Below are 16,000 nucleotides of genomic sequence, written 5' to 3'. Positions count from 1 at the left end.
CCGTGGACATAGAGCCGACTGCCTGGGCACCGTGTCTCCCGCTCGCAGCCCCCTCCCCATTCCCTGCACCTCCCCCTCTAAGACCCTCCCGCTTGGCCTGGACGGGGACGGTGGCCTTCCAGACATTAGTCCACCCTCTTCCCCGGTTGCTGGCTTTCTGAATAAAGCGACCTCTCTTTTCCCACCATCACTTGTCTCTTGAACGTTGATTTTTGAGAGGCGAGCTGCCGAACCTGAGTTCAGAACCGGTTCTGTCCAGGAACGGTCATCTGCTGGGCACCCACAGGGCCTTATCACCTCCCCTCCCGGGACCTAGGCCCGACCCCAGGGCCTCAGGAGCACACATCAACCCTGACCCCTCCTCCTGGCCCTTCCATGCACCACCCCCTCCAAACTGTGAGGCCTCGACTCAGCCCACCCCCATGACCTGAGGTCGTACCGTGGAGCCAAAGGGGACCATGCAGTGCGTCTGTCACCTGCCTGTCCCCAAGCCCAAAATGCAGAAGGTAGAACAGACTCTCCTAGTGGAAGTGGACCAGCCTGCTTACAGGAGGCCCCCAAGCCCCCGGGGACTTGTCCTGTGAACCGCAGTCTCTCACCTCTTCCTGACTTCGTCTCCTCAACCAGCTCTACCTCTACAGGACCTGAAACCGTGAGAGGCTCTCCATGCAAGAAACCCCAGGTGTCTGCCCATCTCCACAGCCAAGCAAGGCACCTGCCTCCCACCAGAGTGCTAGAGCCTCTCGTGACATGGCCAGTCACATTTACTAATCGTCCCAAGTTCTAAAATGAGTATATTTTCTATAAACAACCATAAAGATTGTCTTAAAAATGGGGACCAGGACAATCCTGAAATCTGGAAGACTTTACAAAGGCCTGGGGTGATGGCCAAGGAGTGGCCACGAGGACAAGGACAGAGACCAGGAGAGGAGGGCAGCCTTGCGTGCGGCAGGTGGCATCCTCTCTCCAGGTTGATGGGACGGTCAGCTGTCCACTGGGGTAAAGGCCACACACCAATTCAAACTTGGAAGAGAGAAATACAATCAACTAAATTTGTTCTTGCTAATTTGATCTTAGAGCATCGAAAATCTTCATCTCTAATGTTTGGCTACATATATATTTACTGATAAAAACAGGTCCATAAATGAATTTTCCATTTGAGGAAAACAGAAGACTGGAAACAAAGATCTAGTCTCTCCCACGAACCAATCCTCAATACGCTTGTGCCAACCCCAGTTTAGAGAAGGAGAGGCTTCTACATGAGTCACTGACCTTAAAGCCTGTGATGAATTTAAGAAATGTCAGGAAATGAACACTCGACTAAAGCTCTGTCCCGTCCTCAGCCCAGGGTGAGAAACAGGGGAGTCAGGGGCCAGGGAGGAGGGACACACAGGGCTGGATCCCCAGGCTCTGATGCCAGGCTCAGAGGCCGCCCCGTGGGAAGGGTCCAAAGGCATGCGGCACCTGCTTAACCAGAAACACCCTGGGAGGGCCTGGGAGGCCGTCTCCACCCCTAGGAAGCAGGGCTGCCTGGAGAAAGGGAAGGGTGGTGCTCCTAGGATGATGGAGATCCATCAGGAGAACACACAGGCCAGCCCGACCCGGCCCCAGCCAGTGACAATGAAGCACCAGATTTCGTGATGGCAGGAGTGGCCTAGGGGCCCCTGAAGAAGGCAGAAGCTGTGAGTCCACGGAGGTCTGAGGAGGAATGGAGTGTTTACACAAACAGCCTCCTACAGAACGTGTCCTAGCTACACAGGGGACACAGCGGCCCCACTGGAGAAGCCTGTGGACACCTGCCCCGCCTCACGGTCAGGGTGCAGGCACACAGCCCCTGCAAGACCACAGCAACTGAGGGGCTGCTGCACCTTCCAGGGTTTGGCGGAAAAACCAACAGGACTTTACCTCCAAACACAAACATAGGCTCTTAAACGGACCCTGAAGTTAGACAGAAAAAGGCATGATGTTGATCCTGATGACTACATTGTGCTTATATCAGAAAATGCCCTTGTTTGTTCGAAAACCACACTCCAGTATGTGGGTTAAAAAAAGGCTCTATTTTGCCCACCCCCATCACCTCCTGCTCTGCAACCACCAGTTTCTTCTCCATATTAGGAGTCTGTGTGTGTGGTGAGCACTGATAATGCACACGACTGTTGAGTCAATACGTTGTACGCCTGAAACTAATATAACGTATGTTAATTATACTTCAATCAAAAAAATTAAACTCTTACAACAAAAAAAGCTCTTCATACTGTACTTGCAACTTTTTCCTAAGTTGGAAATTGGTTCAAAAAAACCCCTCAAAAAACTAATGAACCTAGTTCAGCTATGCATGCCAGCACGAACTAACTCCCAACACCAACAGTGTCCACACAGACATCTGGGACCTGTCGGCTGAGGGCATGCCAGCATGCAGGCCCAGATCCGGGTTTTCGATCCCTCTCCAAGGGGCAGGAGCCGGACCCCTGGAGAAGGCAGGGTCCAGAGCGAAGCAGGCATCTTGTGGTACCAGAAAGCAAGAATGCGCTGGGGGCACAGAGGACACAAGAGCCCACTGAATGAGCCCCGAGGCCTGAGCTGGAACAATCTGAGCAACCAAATAAACAAGGATACATCAGGTTATAACCCTAGGAATAAAACAGATAACCACAAGTCCGTACCGATCTACACATGATTAAAAGAGCTACCTCTGCCCTTCAGAACTCCGAACGACACATAACACGCACAGCCTTCAACATCTCTAACGTTTACGGGAGAAATTCTGTTTAAAATCAGTATGATGTTTACATACAGTACACACATACAGCCATCCCATCAACATGCCACAGAGGATCAGTTCCAACGCACACTGCATCTCCATCATGCGAACACGGGATGGGGACTGCTCCGCATTCACACGCACGGCGTCTGGGGCGCCGGCCCGCCTACCGTAGGACGCAGCACAGCACCGTGAGGTGGGTGGGCACGCTGGCCGGGTTGAGCATGGCGGGCGTGTCTGACCTCATACAGGCCAGGAAGGCCCTCATCCTGCGGTTCTTGTCTTCCACCGCCTTCCCCAGCCACAGCCGCTTCAAGTTGGGGCAGGTCCACTCCCTGAAGGCAAGCGCTTCCACCAGCTCTGGCGTCTGCGGAGATTTCCCCTTGTAAGCTGCCCACTCTTTAATGATCACAGGCGGAACTGGAGGAGGGAAGAGCAGAGGAGAACCATTTACGCCCAGCTCAGCCACTGGGAGCCGAAACATATCCAACCCTCCAACAATTACAGTCTGCAGATGCCACCGCTCACACGTCAATGCATTCTCTCATCAGCAAGCCACCGGCCACCAGTCCTCGGGTCTAGAACGTTCTGTCCCCTACGCACTTTCTTGTGGCTCAATCAGATTTCCATTCAGGCCACTGGTAAGTTCCTCCTCAATCAAATCATGACTTGATTTCCCCATACAACTAAGATGTACAAATCAAGGATGTTGGAAAAAATTTATTAAGTCTGTTACGTTTTAATATTAACAACTGGTAAAATTTACAGAAGTATATGATTATCACAGAAATCCAATTTAGATAGCTAATCTTTTTCTACATAGACACTTTCACTATCAGATTTGAGAAACAATCCGCACTTGGTGCCACTTCGCTGGGAGGTCCCCTTTTAAACTGTGTTTTTAAAGATTAGTAAGAATAAGTGCCCTGCAGTGAGACCCTAAAAGCCCAGTAAGGCGGCAAACTGAGGCAAGATTCAGTGTCTTGAAATCCCAGGTGATGTCAGCACATGGTAATTCTATTCAGGAAGACTGAAGACAAAGCATAATAAAATTCCCCATTTCGCCTCCAAAAAGGCAAGAAGGTCTAAGCTGATCTAATACGAAACAGTGGCCTCTTCCCCATAGTTGTCTTACCACTATTCGAGTCCATTAATTCTTAAAGCACAAACAAAACAAGCACCTCTTCCCACATACATTTAAATCCAGTAAGAGAAAAGTGTGACAGGGGAGTCACGGTGAAGACATGGCACGCCACAGGGACCGCGTCCAGTGTCCCCTCGCTGCACTGAGGGGACAGGCCGATGCTGGGCTTCGGGTGTGCGCTTCCCGGGCAATGAAAGCTCACTTGGGCCCATGACTGCTGGAGCAGAAGTGGGAACCAAGAAGCAGCCAGCGTGACCCACCCAGAACCAGATGGCACTGGCACTCCACTGTCCTCTTCCACAAGGCCCTTCTACCCAAACAAGAGCATCCCAGATGGGCTCACTTTCCCGAAAGTACCGCCCAATGCAGACGGGAGACTGAAGGCCCAAACTCTGGTGGAATGAGCGATGGACCACCTGCAGCTCCACCCGGTCCTGTCTGCACAGGGTCCTGGAGAATGTAGGCAGCCAGACACCTGGACACACAGGGCATCAGCAACAGGACAGCCAGCTCCGCACACCCAGCCCCAGACAAGGCAGGGAAAGGTGCGCTGCCGCGGAACCCTGGGACTCCCACCCCAGGAGCAGGCTGCTGGAGCAGGGTGCCGGTCAAGATAGCTCCCCAAAATTGTCTTCTCACAAAAAAGTTACTGTTTCGTCACTGGGAAAATCCCTTTCATTCACATTTGAGTATCTTAACATTTAAACACTAAAGAAAAATCTAAAATGTGTAAAACACTTAAAGTCCATTAAGCGCAAACAGATACACATGTATACATAAATACGTGCATCTTTGTATTCATCCGTATTTTGAGACGTCAGACACGCACCCACGCAGTCCCTGTCCTTGGACTCACAATCTAGCCCCACACCTGCCAGGCCTCGGCACACGCGGCCTGCACACCGGCAGCCGTCACCACCACAAGGCCCCCTCAGCCCAACTAGTATCAGGGGCTGGCAGTCATCAGCCCCAGATAAACAGGACAAGGTTGGTCACAAAACAAGCCCTTAACCAGCAGGCTGCTGTGTGTCTACTGGGTAATCCGCAGTGTTCATTTCCCTGCCAAAAAAAGCAAAAACGCACAAATCTATTTTGAAACATATTCATTTTGGTGGCAAAGGTTTAAAGGCACACTGGTTAGATTTTATCTCTGTAGGATTCGCTAATCTAGGTTCTTTCACTTTCTCCCCACCACACGCGCACGCACGCTCACACGAGGCGGCTGCTCCGTGCCAGATGTCTGATCTGAGCCCTCTCTGGGAGGCGTCCCCACCAAGTCCATCTGCACCTCTGTCCCCACTGCTAACACCTGCCACGGTCATTCTACTTTACTGTGTCCTGCTTTCATCTAGAAACAGGTTTGGGCAGCACCCTCTTGTTCTCGAGGTCCAGGCCCCACATGGAAGGGGGGGTGGGGGGCATGGAGGCAGCCCCTCACGCCCGCCTGTCCCCACTCCCCCCGGGGCTCCCCAGACGGCTGTGCACACATCTTCCAGCTGGCAGAGGCCGCCGGGGACTGCCTGCAGATGCTGCAGGGGACACGCTCTGCACCCACCAGGAGCGGGGGGGGGGGCAGGGCTGCGCTCCCTGTGAAGGAGGGGTCCCGTGTAGTCACTTCCTCTTGTCGTTCTAAGTATTTTTGTTGCCTAACTGCACTACTCATGAACAGCTGGAATCTAATTTAGGAAATACAAGGGAAGGAACACAAAACTTTGTCCCGAGAGCAAAGCTGCTCCTGACTTGCTTTACCTTTAACGTGTGTGTATCTGCTTCTGGAAGTCTTCTCACGTACCATCACTTAACAGTGGTGGAGCCTGTGGCCAATCACCTCATAGGTATTTCTTGAGCACCTTTTCTATGTACCAGGCGGGGCGGGGAGCTGGGGAGGCAGGGGAGGCTCAGGGGCCAACCGCCACGTGCCACGCGAGACCCAGGGTGTCCTCAAACCCTGAGGCCCAGCCCTGGGACCAGGTACCACAGAAAGGGGCCGAGGACTCACCCTAAGGCAACCTTGAGAAGGAAACACAGGCACCTCCTGCCTGTTATGTGGCTACAGGCTACCTTGTGTGAGGTTGACCACAGTTAACTCATTACAGCCCAGTGCTGATAAAGGATCCCAGGGACGGCAGTTTTCAGGTGACGGCAGCCGTACCTGTGTGCATGTCCCCATCCACGCACCCGCCCGGGACAGAGGGCTCAGGCTCTGTGACTCCACTCGCAGGGACAATCAGAAGGAGAGGAGCTCTAACAGCACAACCTCTGGGCTCCTGTGTTTGCAAAAAGCCCTGGTTACGTGGGGATCACACATGGGGAAGCCGGGGTATTACGGGCCCCCTGGGCACACGCGTCTGGCACTCAGACAACAGCACTGTGATAGATAAGCACGGCCGTGACGACCCCATGTTGCAGAAGACACGCCCTCATGCCCAGAAACCCTGCCGTGACGCCATCAGCGAACACTCACCTCAGCTTTTCCACCGACAGAAAAACTCACCCTTTCAGGCAGAACTGAGAACACTGAACGGGAGACTGTCTTGCTTCCCTCACGCTCAAGCGACATTTACATCGGCAAAAGCAACTCCGGCTGCTGGTTTTCTGTACTGCCAGAGGCTACGTTTGCAACGCACCTTCTTTACGGGAAGTACCTCTGCAAAGTACAGTCTGGGACCTACTACGCTGTTACACCCGAGCTGCTGGCGAGAACCCAGCAGCTCCCTCGGACGGCAGGCACGGCCGCACGGAAACCCAGGGCAGCCAGCTGCCTTGCAAATCTGTTCTGACGCCGTCCCAGGCCAGGAATAATGAAAATGTTTCATTCCGTGAGCCAACTCCAACCAGCCGGCGGTGGCTGCCGACAGAGCCGCGTGATGAAGAATGCCTACGCCCAGGGCCGGCCACCGCGAGCACTAGCCACGCCCGCCGCGGCCGAGGGTGCACGGCTGAGGGAGGAGAGGGGGACAAGCCACTCCGACGACCCCGGCCAACTGGGCCTGCGGCCTGCGGCCTGCGGGCAGGCGTGTGCACGCACGTAAGGAGGAGGACTGCCGCGCCTGCTGAGCCTCACATGCAGAAAAACAACTAAACCACACAAGTAAGTAAAAACAAAACCTGGTTCTTCTGCATCTGTGCAAAACAGAAAACTGGGCAAGTGGCAGCTGTACCTGCCTCCTCACAGGAGTGGACACGTGAGGGGTGCGGCCCAGCTGGCTGCCCGCTCCCTGGTGCCAACATGTGTGTGGGCGCCCTCTAGCACACGGTGCGAGGCCCCCCAGGCCGCAGAGCGCGGTGCTCCCGACACGCCCGCGACTACGCCCGCGACTACGCCCGCGACCACACCGGCCTCCTGCCCCTGCGCACGCCGCTCCCGGTGTGTCAGACCCAGGAGGGCAGGGACCCGGGACAAACACGGCTCCGAAGGAGGGCCACGACCTGCCACGTGGAGCCGCCTGCCCATGCCGCTGCCCCTCGGGCTCAGCTGCTCACAGGTCGCTGAGGAAAAGGCAGTCGCTAATGCTACTCCTGGAAAGCTCTGTAGAGTAAGGAAACTCAGATAAATATAAACAGCCTTCACAAAATCACAGGGGAAATGTGTATGATAACCAAATTTCACACATATTAAAACAATGCACTAATATTGGTCATATTATTCTGTTCTATAATATAATCCACAGTGAACCAATTTAATTTTACTTCTTTTTAATCAGCAGAACCAATTACTTGGCACAAACAAAATTTCTAAAGCAAAAGCAAACTGCACCACGAAGAAATCCAGGTTCCCTTTGGCTTTTCCTATTTAGAAAGTGGAGACTTTCACCTCCTGTGTCTGTACCTTATGTCCCTTCACTTTCTAGAAGCCTGTTTCTCTTACTTAATTTTGAGGTCCTGGGGAGTCCTGAGGCTAGTTTTTCTAAGGGGACAATAATTTGAAAATGTGCCCATCACTGGGCTTTACTTCCTGGATTTTTACCTCTTCCACCGTGGCCAGGAGTCTTGTTACCCTGCAGTCTTTTTGGAACCAGACCCCCTTTCTTCCTGCCCCTCCTGACTACCCTGGTGGGGTGAGGGACAGCTGAGGGGCACCCCCAGGGGGGGCAGCAAGCCTGGGGCCACCAGCAGGGCGGGAGCTTCATGCTCCAAGCCTCCAGCCGGACAACTGTCCCCAGGCCCCACCCAAGAGCCAGCAGCCATAAAGGCAGATCCCAGCAACTGCCACTGTCCCCATCCAGAACATGGGGCAAATCGCTTGTGCCAGGTCTGCGGTCTTCCACGTGGCCCACTGGGGGGGCCTGGAGCCCCCCTGCCGGTGACTTTGAGCAGCTAACTGTCGTAATAAATAAGCTTCTGATGAATTTCCTAACAGCAAACAATGGAACCCAGGGATGGACACACAGAAAATAAACTGCCAGCATGTAATTCAGTATGACTTTCACAGGCCAGAGTTTTTAAGGATCTGAGGGTGGATATCCCACTTTAACCATATGACTTTAAAAATGAAACTTGCTAAAATCACACGAGCACTAGAGCACTTGTTACAGATTATGAAACGCTTTATCCTGTGTCTTGATCAAGAGACCGCACTTCCAGGGCGCCTGGGTGGCTCAGTCAGTTAAGTGTCTGACTCTTGATCTTGGCTCAGGTCTTGATCTCAGGGTCATGAGTTCAGGCCCGGCAATGAGCTCCATGCTGGGCATGAAGCCTACTTAAAAAAGAGAGAGAGAGAGAGAGACTGCATTTCCAAATGGATACAGGTCTTAAATGTCATGAGAGTTCAATATTTTTAAACAACCCTTTAGACTTCACGTGTCCTCTGACTGGTTCTCTCTGACAACAAAGCCCTCCTGGGGAGCCCCCAGCTGTCACGGCGAGCACGTCGAACCAACATCACGCTGACACCATGCTGGACCCGGAGCCTCCTCACCTGCTACAGACGGCGGGCTCACCTGGGACCCACGGAGTGGACGGCGGGGCCAGCAGGCAGCTGAGAAACAAACCTGCCCCAAAGACCTCATGGTGCACGGTCAGTGCTTTATGAATCTCCTGCAAAGTACCACTGACTTCATTTCATCCACAGATGGTCTAGGAGTGGCCACGGGTAAATCATGGTTTCAACAGACTCAACTTTCAAACCTAATCAACCGGGAACTCCTGAGCAGCAACAACAACCTCACCTCATCCACAGCCCCAAGGGCTTCCTCCCTAAGAACACCAAAATGCGCAATCACTTATGACATGTTTCAGGCGGGAAACCCACGGCAGGGGCATCACCACATCTGCGCTGAGTCAGCTGGGATCTAAGAGCTGGCTTCAGGGAGCAGTCCTCAGGGAACAATCGTAATGCACTGTAATGAGAGCTGAAGGTCACCACGTTCCTCTCTCACACAAGGTTTGCTCTGAGTAAGCTGCCAGCGTTGAGGCTCAAGGCTCACAAAAGCTCCTAAGGACAAAACTCTTCCCTGTGGAGAGCTGGTGCTCCAGTTAGCATGATCATCAGCAAATAAAGAGCATGCATTACTGACCTAAGAACCTTTTCTAAGGCTGTTTTCCCCTCATTAAGACAACCAATGCATGAAACAAATTCAAGTGTATCAGGTCCCCAAAAAGACCAGAGAGACCTGGGTTCTAAAGCCACTCATTACAGAGCTAACAACGGTCTCTTAACCTGTAAACTCAGAGGTCAAATGGACACATCTTTACACCTAGAGGTTCACCGTTACCTGTAACCCACGTGAATCACACTTTTCTAGGTGCCACTGACGTCCCAGGGCTGGTTCACAGCTCCTTTCCCATTGCCTCAGTTCAGCCGCCTGTCCCTACCCAGCCCACCCTCCTGAACAGAAATGTCCCACCCTTCCTCACCCTTCAGTGGTTTCCCCGTGACTGACAGAGAAGTGAGAACCCACTTTCTTTCGTCGCCTGAGCAGAAAAACTACAATGCGCTCAGCACCAACCTCCCCCAGAAACTCAGCCGGGGGGCACCTGGGAGGCGCATTCAGTTAGGTGTCTGACTCTTGGTTTCGGCTCAGTTCATGATCTCAGGGTCGTGAGATGGAGACCCGCGTCAGGCTCCATGCTTGGTGCGGAGTCTGCTCAAGATTCTCCCTCTCCCTCTGCCCCCCCCCCCCAGATCTCTCTCTTTCAAAATAAATTTAAAAATCTTAAAAAAAAAAACATACATATAAAAGAAACTCAACCAGTCCACACGCCCCCATGCACAAGAGCTTGAGAGCTCACAGAGCTCATCTGTACCACTCCTCCCTTCTTCACTGTCCTGTCCCTACACCCCCCCCACCCGTCCTCTCCCCACAAGTGCCAAGCCCCAACAGCGTGGTGTGCGTGCACGCCCAGCCCTGCACCACAGTGCACTGCTCTCTTGCTTATGACCAGAGGGTGCTGGTCTGTGCAGCGAGCACCATCCCGTGCCTCTGGCATCCCCCACTGCCTGCTCAGGGCCCAGTCGGACACCTGCACCGCCCAGGTGCGGAGCAAGCAACGAGGGGGTGAGCATGCTGTGTGGCACAGGGCCGCACCGCACATCTGCAGCAGGGCAGAGACCCCCTGACTTCCTGCTGTCCCTGGCACCCGCAGCTCACCTGTGACACAGAACTCCCGAGATGGGAAGAGCGCACCTGGCCACCGCTGAGTGCACACAGAGCACAGCAGCCCACCTGGACTGCTCTACAAAGCTGTGGGCACTGCAGAGGGGACCCATCCTGGAAAACTCCCAGGAGTGTGCTAAATACAGAGAACTGTTTCTGGAACATAACCAAATGAGGAAGAGAACAGCTTTCACCACGAAAGCCAGACTTGTGCTCCGGAGCCGAGGGCACAGCAAGGAGTGGGGCTGCCCAGCACTCTGCAGTGCCTGGCAGTCTAGGCCAAGGCAGAAGCAAGGGGACACGGCCCTGGAAGGGAGGTCGCAGCTGCAGGGCCTGGGCAGAACACTGGCCAGCCCTGTGCGAAGCGAGCAACCCTCGTCCGGTGCAGAACACTGGCCAACCCTGTGCGAAGCGAGAAAGAGGATGTGTCCACCAGGGCCGTCCCGGCGCGGCAGAGTCCACTGACAACACTCAGTATTTCCCGCGGGGCCCCCAGCCCCAGTCGAGGAGGCAGACGCATCAGCTATAGGCGGCTACAGAGCTCAGTGGCCACCCTCCAGTCAGGGCATGGAGGCGCTTCATTTTAAGGCTTACTGAACCACGCTGCAGCATAGTAATCAGAAACAGAAAACGTCAGAACCTATGGAACGAGCTTTTAGAATTGCTAGAATCTCTCCAGTTCAGAGTCCAAAGGTAAGACCGTCATGTGCGTCCCTGAGCACAGGTCAGCTGCGGCATGCCGCCAGGCCTGCTCGGACCTGCTGCACACACAGGGGATCTGTCCCTAAACAGTCTAGTTGAGGGGATGCTCTGGTCATCTGCAATGTCCACGGTTCAGGATATTCTTATTTTAGACTGTATGTTTTGGGAAACTTTTCTGTATTTCCTAATAAATATACAGTGACTTTTAACATCTCCTACGTTAGTAAATAAAATAACCTAAAATAGACACGGTTCTCCCCAAATATTACGCTGCCCCATTGGAAGATGGAAAATGCATGCTCTGACCTCAGCTTTTGCCAACTGTCAAACAGCACCTTCCGTCTTTCCACTGCCCCTCCACCCCAGGGTCGATCAGCTGGAGTCCTCAAGGGGGACAGTGACCAGGGCCCTGTCTGCTGCGGGCTGTGCGCAGGCACACAACACCCACACAGAAGCAGCCACACGGAGTGAGGGCCTCCCCAGGAACACGGACCCTGTGCACAGATGCGCTTGCGGATACCGGAGCACACGCCGCTGTCGCCCTGCCTGGGACGCGCTTGCCACAGGAGAGGGTGCCCGTCCGGACTGTTTCCAGATCAACATCCAGTTTAAGGTGCACATGTTTTACCAAATACACAGCATGACTGGAACGTTACTGAGGAAAACAGCCCGGGGCTGGTCCTCCTGTCCTAAGGACCCCGTGAAGCCCACCGTCTTGCGTGGGGACACTCGGGGCAGACTCAGTCACGATCCTCTGAGGCTTTGGAAAATGCACAAGAGGTTACGAGGTACTGAGGAAAACAAACAATGGATTTCACAGTACATACATTCTGGTGGAAGTCTGTTCTTTCTAAAAGCAAGTCTCTCAGTTTTCTTTCTGCTTTCTGCCAAGCTAAACAGCACTCCGTAAACATACTGGCGAACTGGCCTATAGAGCAGGGCGGCGGGAGGCAGGTCTTTGCTGGCTTCATCTTCAATAGAAACAGCAATTTTGATTTCACCCTTTGCATGGAAGAAAGCAGAATAATATTGCACATTTTTCATGTTGAATTTACAACAAACTCACAGAAATACACTGCATTATCTCCAGTTAACAACATTGCAATTCTATTCCAAATCAATTGCTTAACCACTTGCGTGCAGTGGGGTGTTAGGGAGAGTTCATTTAGTGGGTTGTCAAAACATATGCTCAAAGAGTCAAAATAAAATCTACATGGTTTCATCTTTAACCTGGAACCAAGAGCATAAGGAAACCACACAGACGACCCCGAAATCTTTGAAACAATCTGGACAGATAAGAGCAGACAACAAATAGAATAGAAAATGCTGAGAACTTGCAAGTTTTACTTATGAGTCAAGATGGTCATATGTAATGAAATTCATAATTTTTAATGACCTATGTGAAATCCAAGAAATGAGTATCCTGAAAATAAAACGGTCAAATTGTCTTTACCAAGCTCTTCCATAAAACGTTAGCATGTGCGTACATGGTCTCCCAAAGAGCACGCCCTGCAGCGTCCCTCATTCTGCACAATTTCAGCATGTGCCAGGACTCGGGAGACGTGCCTCCTGAATGAGGGGCATGCACAGCTGCTGGGGCAGCCCTCGAAGGAAAGCCCACTCTGCTCACATCCCGCGGCCAACACGGCACGAGACAAGGGGCTGGGCATCCACACCTGAGGTGGTGGCAAGACCTCTGTGGCCCCGTCTCCGACATTCTATGGCATCAAGGTACATCTCAAGAGATTTTGCAGGAACTTTATTTAGGAATGTTCATGACATAAGAGTATACATATGACCTTCAATGTCTGTTAAATTTATCACTACCTACTCTTTCAGTAATTCCCTGGCCTTTGTTCTTTCTTCACATAGATTTATGTGAGAGAGAGTGCGGTGGGCACTCTCTCCGGGTCCCTGGCTCAGCCGGCTGCCTGCGTGAGTGTGAAACTCTCGCCTCACTGAAGACACGTCGGCCTGACAATTTAATACCAGAGCCACGTAGCTCACAGCAAACAGCATGCCTGACACGCTAAGCCTGCCCTGACATACAGAAAAATGGTAGGTGGCATTTTAAAATCTGAAGAGATAATCATTTACTTTTCTCAACCACAGTCACTTTATCAATATTTGCCCTTGAGATGAGGGAGTGGTGGAAGAGGACAGGCCGTCTGTCGCTCAGCCTGCCCCCGGGTAGACCACAGCAGCAGGGCAGAAGCGCAGGGGTCCAGGACCTCACAGCCCACACAACCCCACGGGGAAAGGGCACAATCTCCCCCAAACCTAGGTCCCTTTAAACTCGGGAAATCCTTCTCCCGCGAGAGGAACTTTCCACTTACCCTTACAACATGCGTTGCCCCTGAAAAATAAAATGTTTACCTCGCAACCGTAATCTGAAAAGTGATACCATACGTGCAGACCCGTATCACAGAGTGCATGACACCTGGAGGCGACTGCGGTTTAAACATAAAACTCTGGGTGCCCTTGGACTGACACCGAGGGAGCGATGCTCGGGTCAGCCAGCTAACGGTCGCAGTCCGGCTCAGGGTGGTGTGGGGCAGGGGGGCTTGTGCACTTACTGACCCCACCTTACAAACCACAGACGGATTGCAGAAAACAGGGAGAAAAATGTCTGATTATCTGTGGGGGTACAGACACTGATGCAAACATGTTAAAAATACATGATGGCAATAAACCCATCCACATGAGAAATCTGGTCACCGAGGTTACATGTTAAATCGTGGGTCTAGGGCCATAAACATCAACAGAAAGACTCCAAGTCACTGAGAAAATTTAAATGGACACATAGATCCATTCGAGACACCAAGATTCAAAAATGATGCCACACTGGATATCTATTGAAGCATATGTTTGGTAAGACACTAATAAAGTGAAATCCTGATACTGTATAAACACAAAATCACATTTTCTGACTGTAAGCATGTCACACAGTCCTGTGTTCGATTTTCTGCTGAAGGGCTATAAACTGCACTCGACAAGTCCGAGGATGCGGAGCGCTGTCCGCCACTCCACAGGGGTGCTCTAGGACAGATGACAGAGAAGACAGGCAGTGCACGTGACAGCTAATTAAACCTCACACCATGGCATAAATATGGTACAGAAAATTTTAAAATTAGAAATGAAAATAAAATCCCAAGTCAGAAAAATAACATGATGTGCTGTTAATTACACATCTCAAAACTATCTCCTATCAAACCGAAGGGGAAAATAACTCTTTCCCACGTTCTTCTCTTTGTGCGTTGACAGGTACGCATTTTTGCCTTTTCTCTCAACGTTTAGGAATGGGGAAATGCAGTCCGTTTCAGGTGCCTGGTCAGATGGAAAGCGGCCAGCCATACCTTTGTCAGAACGTGGAAGATGTAGGGGTACATCAGCCCCTTCTTGTGCCGATGCTCCGCCACTCTCAGTACCTCGGGCGCCACCGGGGGCAAGGGCGGTGTGGTGATGTCCATGTGGTTGCGGGTGGGCATGGACAGGAGGCACGGGATCGGCTGCACAGTGCCCATCTGGCTCCCCTTTCCTTCAGCAAGCTGGCTGCCCGAGGAGGCAGTGGATGAGCCTTCCGTCTGCAGAGCCACGGGCAACAGGGGAGAACGGGTCAGGTCAGGTTTCCACTCCTTTCACTGTGTGTCTCGTGCAGAGGACCTCTCCCCAAAGAGAGGGAGTGGGAGTGGCCCCCCGAGCCTGGGTGGGGGTGGGTGACCCCGCCACACTATTCCCAGGGGCCCCTAAGGGTGGGAGTGGCCTTCTGTGCTTGCTGACCCCCGGGCAGCCACCGTGTCCCCCCTGCTCGCTGTGTGGAAATGGGAGGGCACGCTCAGAGACACTGTGTCACTGCCCAGGAACTTGCAGCACCGCGGCTCACACCCACTCCTCACCACCACAGCTGGCGTTCAAAGAACAGACAGAGACCCAAACCCAGGTATTCTCTCTGGTCATCATAACGCCCCAAATTAAGTATACACAGGGAGCTGTTTACTAAAAAGTAAAGCAAAAAACAAGCTAATTCCATTAAAACTGATGAGTCAGATCCTTACATAATGACACAGAAATATGAACGAAGGATAGCATTAAGTGAAAAATACCCATCCTGTAACAACCAATCGCCAAAACATAGAATGTGCATAAGCTGCAGAGGGAAGAGTGGGCCCCACGTGGGGCTCAGGGATGGAAGGCTGCAGGAAGCAGGCTGGGGAAAGGGAAATCTGCAGAGGGACACCCTTCACTTTCTCTTTATGAATTTAGCGAAGTCCAAAGTGTTTACTGAGATCAATTATTATTTGCATAACAAACGGTTTTATTCTTTCTCATGATAAATGCTGGAAATAATAATTGCTTATTGCTTGATTTCGTGTCAATCTAAGGAATTTCTCTGTTTAGAAACAAAACATATTCTTTACAGTGGTATGTACTTAAGTGCTTAATTTTATCCTTTAAAACACAAAGTACCAAAACTGGCCTTAAAAAAAACTCAAGGATAATCCATAAGTGTTTTCTATACTCTCCATTCACAGAATATAGACACAAGCAGCTGAAAATTTTGGAAGATGCTTTGCAAATAACAGGCATCCACAAAGCATTCCTGTTGCTTATTCACAGGATGACCCTTCAACAGCGAGAGTACTCCAGAGCCTTACATGAATTTCCGACATGGTGTCACCTTGTGTACAAACAAGCCCTCTTCCAGCGAGAAATGGGGCACATCCTAAGGTACCACGTGTGGGGACAGGCGTGGTTCTGCAGCAGAAAGCTATTGCTAGGGATCACTAGTAACAGGGA

At 52.0% G+C, this 16,000-nt stretch overlaps 1 protein-coding gene across 5 annotated transcripts in view; it reads right to left on the bottom strand.

Annotated features, from left to right (window-relative positions):
• FAM120A (family with sequence similarity 120 member A) overlaps positions 1-16,000 on the bottom strand; it is a 92,882-nt gene that overhangs the window by 22,580 nt on the left and 54,302 nt on the right. For all 5 annotated transcript variants that reach the window (XM_081802716.1, XM_081802715.1, XM_081802718.1 and 2 more), the window contains 3 exons: positions 14,560-14,787; positions 12,031-12,205; positions 2,932-3,181 (listed from right to left, as the gene is read on the bottom strand). In XM_081802716.1, coding sequence (XP_081658842.1) covers positions 2,932-3,181; positions 12,031-12,205; positions 14,560-14,787 — 653 coding nt within the window. The remainder of the gene's footprint in view (positions 1-2,931; positions 3,182-12,030; positions 12,206-14,559; positions 14,788-16,000) is intronic.

Source organism: Leptonychotes weddellii, chromosome 14 (genome assembly GCF_054177405.1).
Source record: "Leptonychotes weddellii isolate Sample4059 chromosome 14, ASM5417740v2, whole genome shotgun sequence".
NCBI classification, from domain to species: domain Eukaryota; kingdom Metazoa; phylum Chordata; class Mammalia; order Carnivora; family Phocidae; genus Leptonychotes; species Leptonychotes weddellii.
The sequence above is the reverse complement of the archived record's forward strand: the minus strand, read 5'-3'. Positions and strand labels throughout refer to the sequence as shown.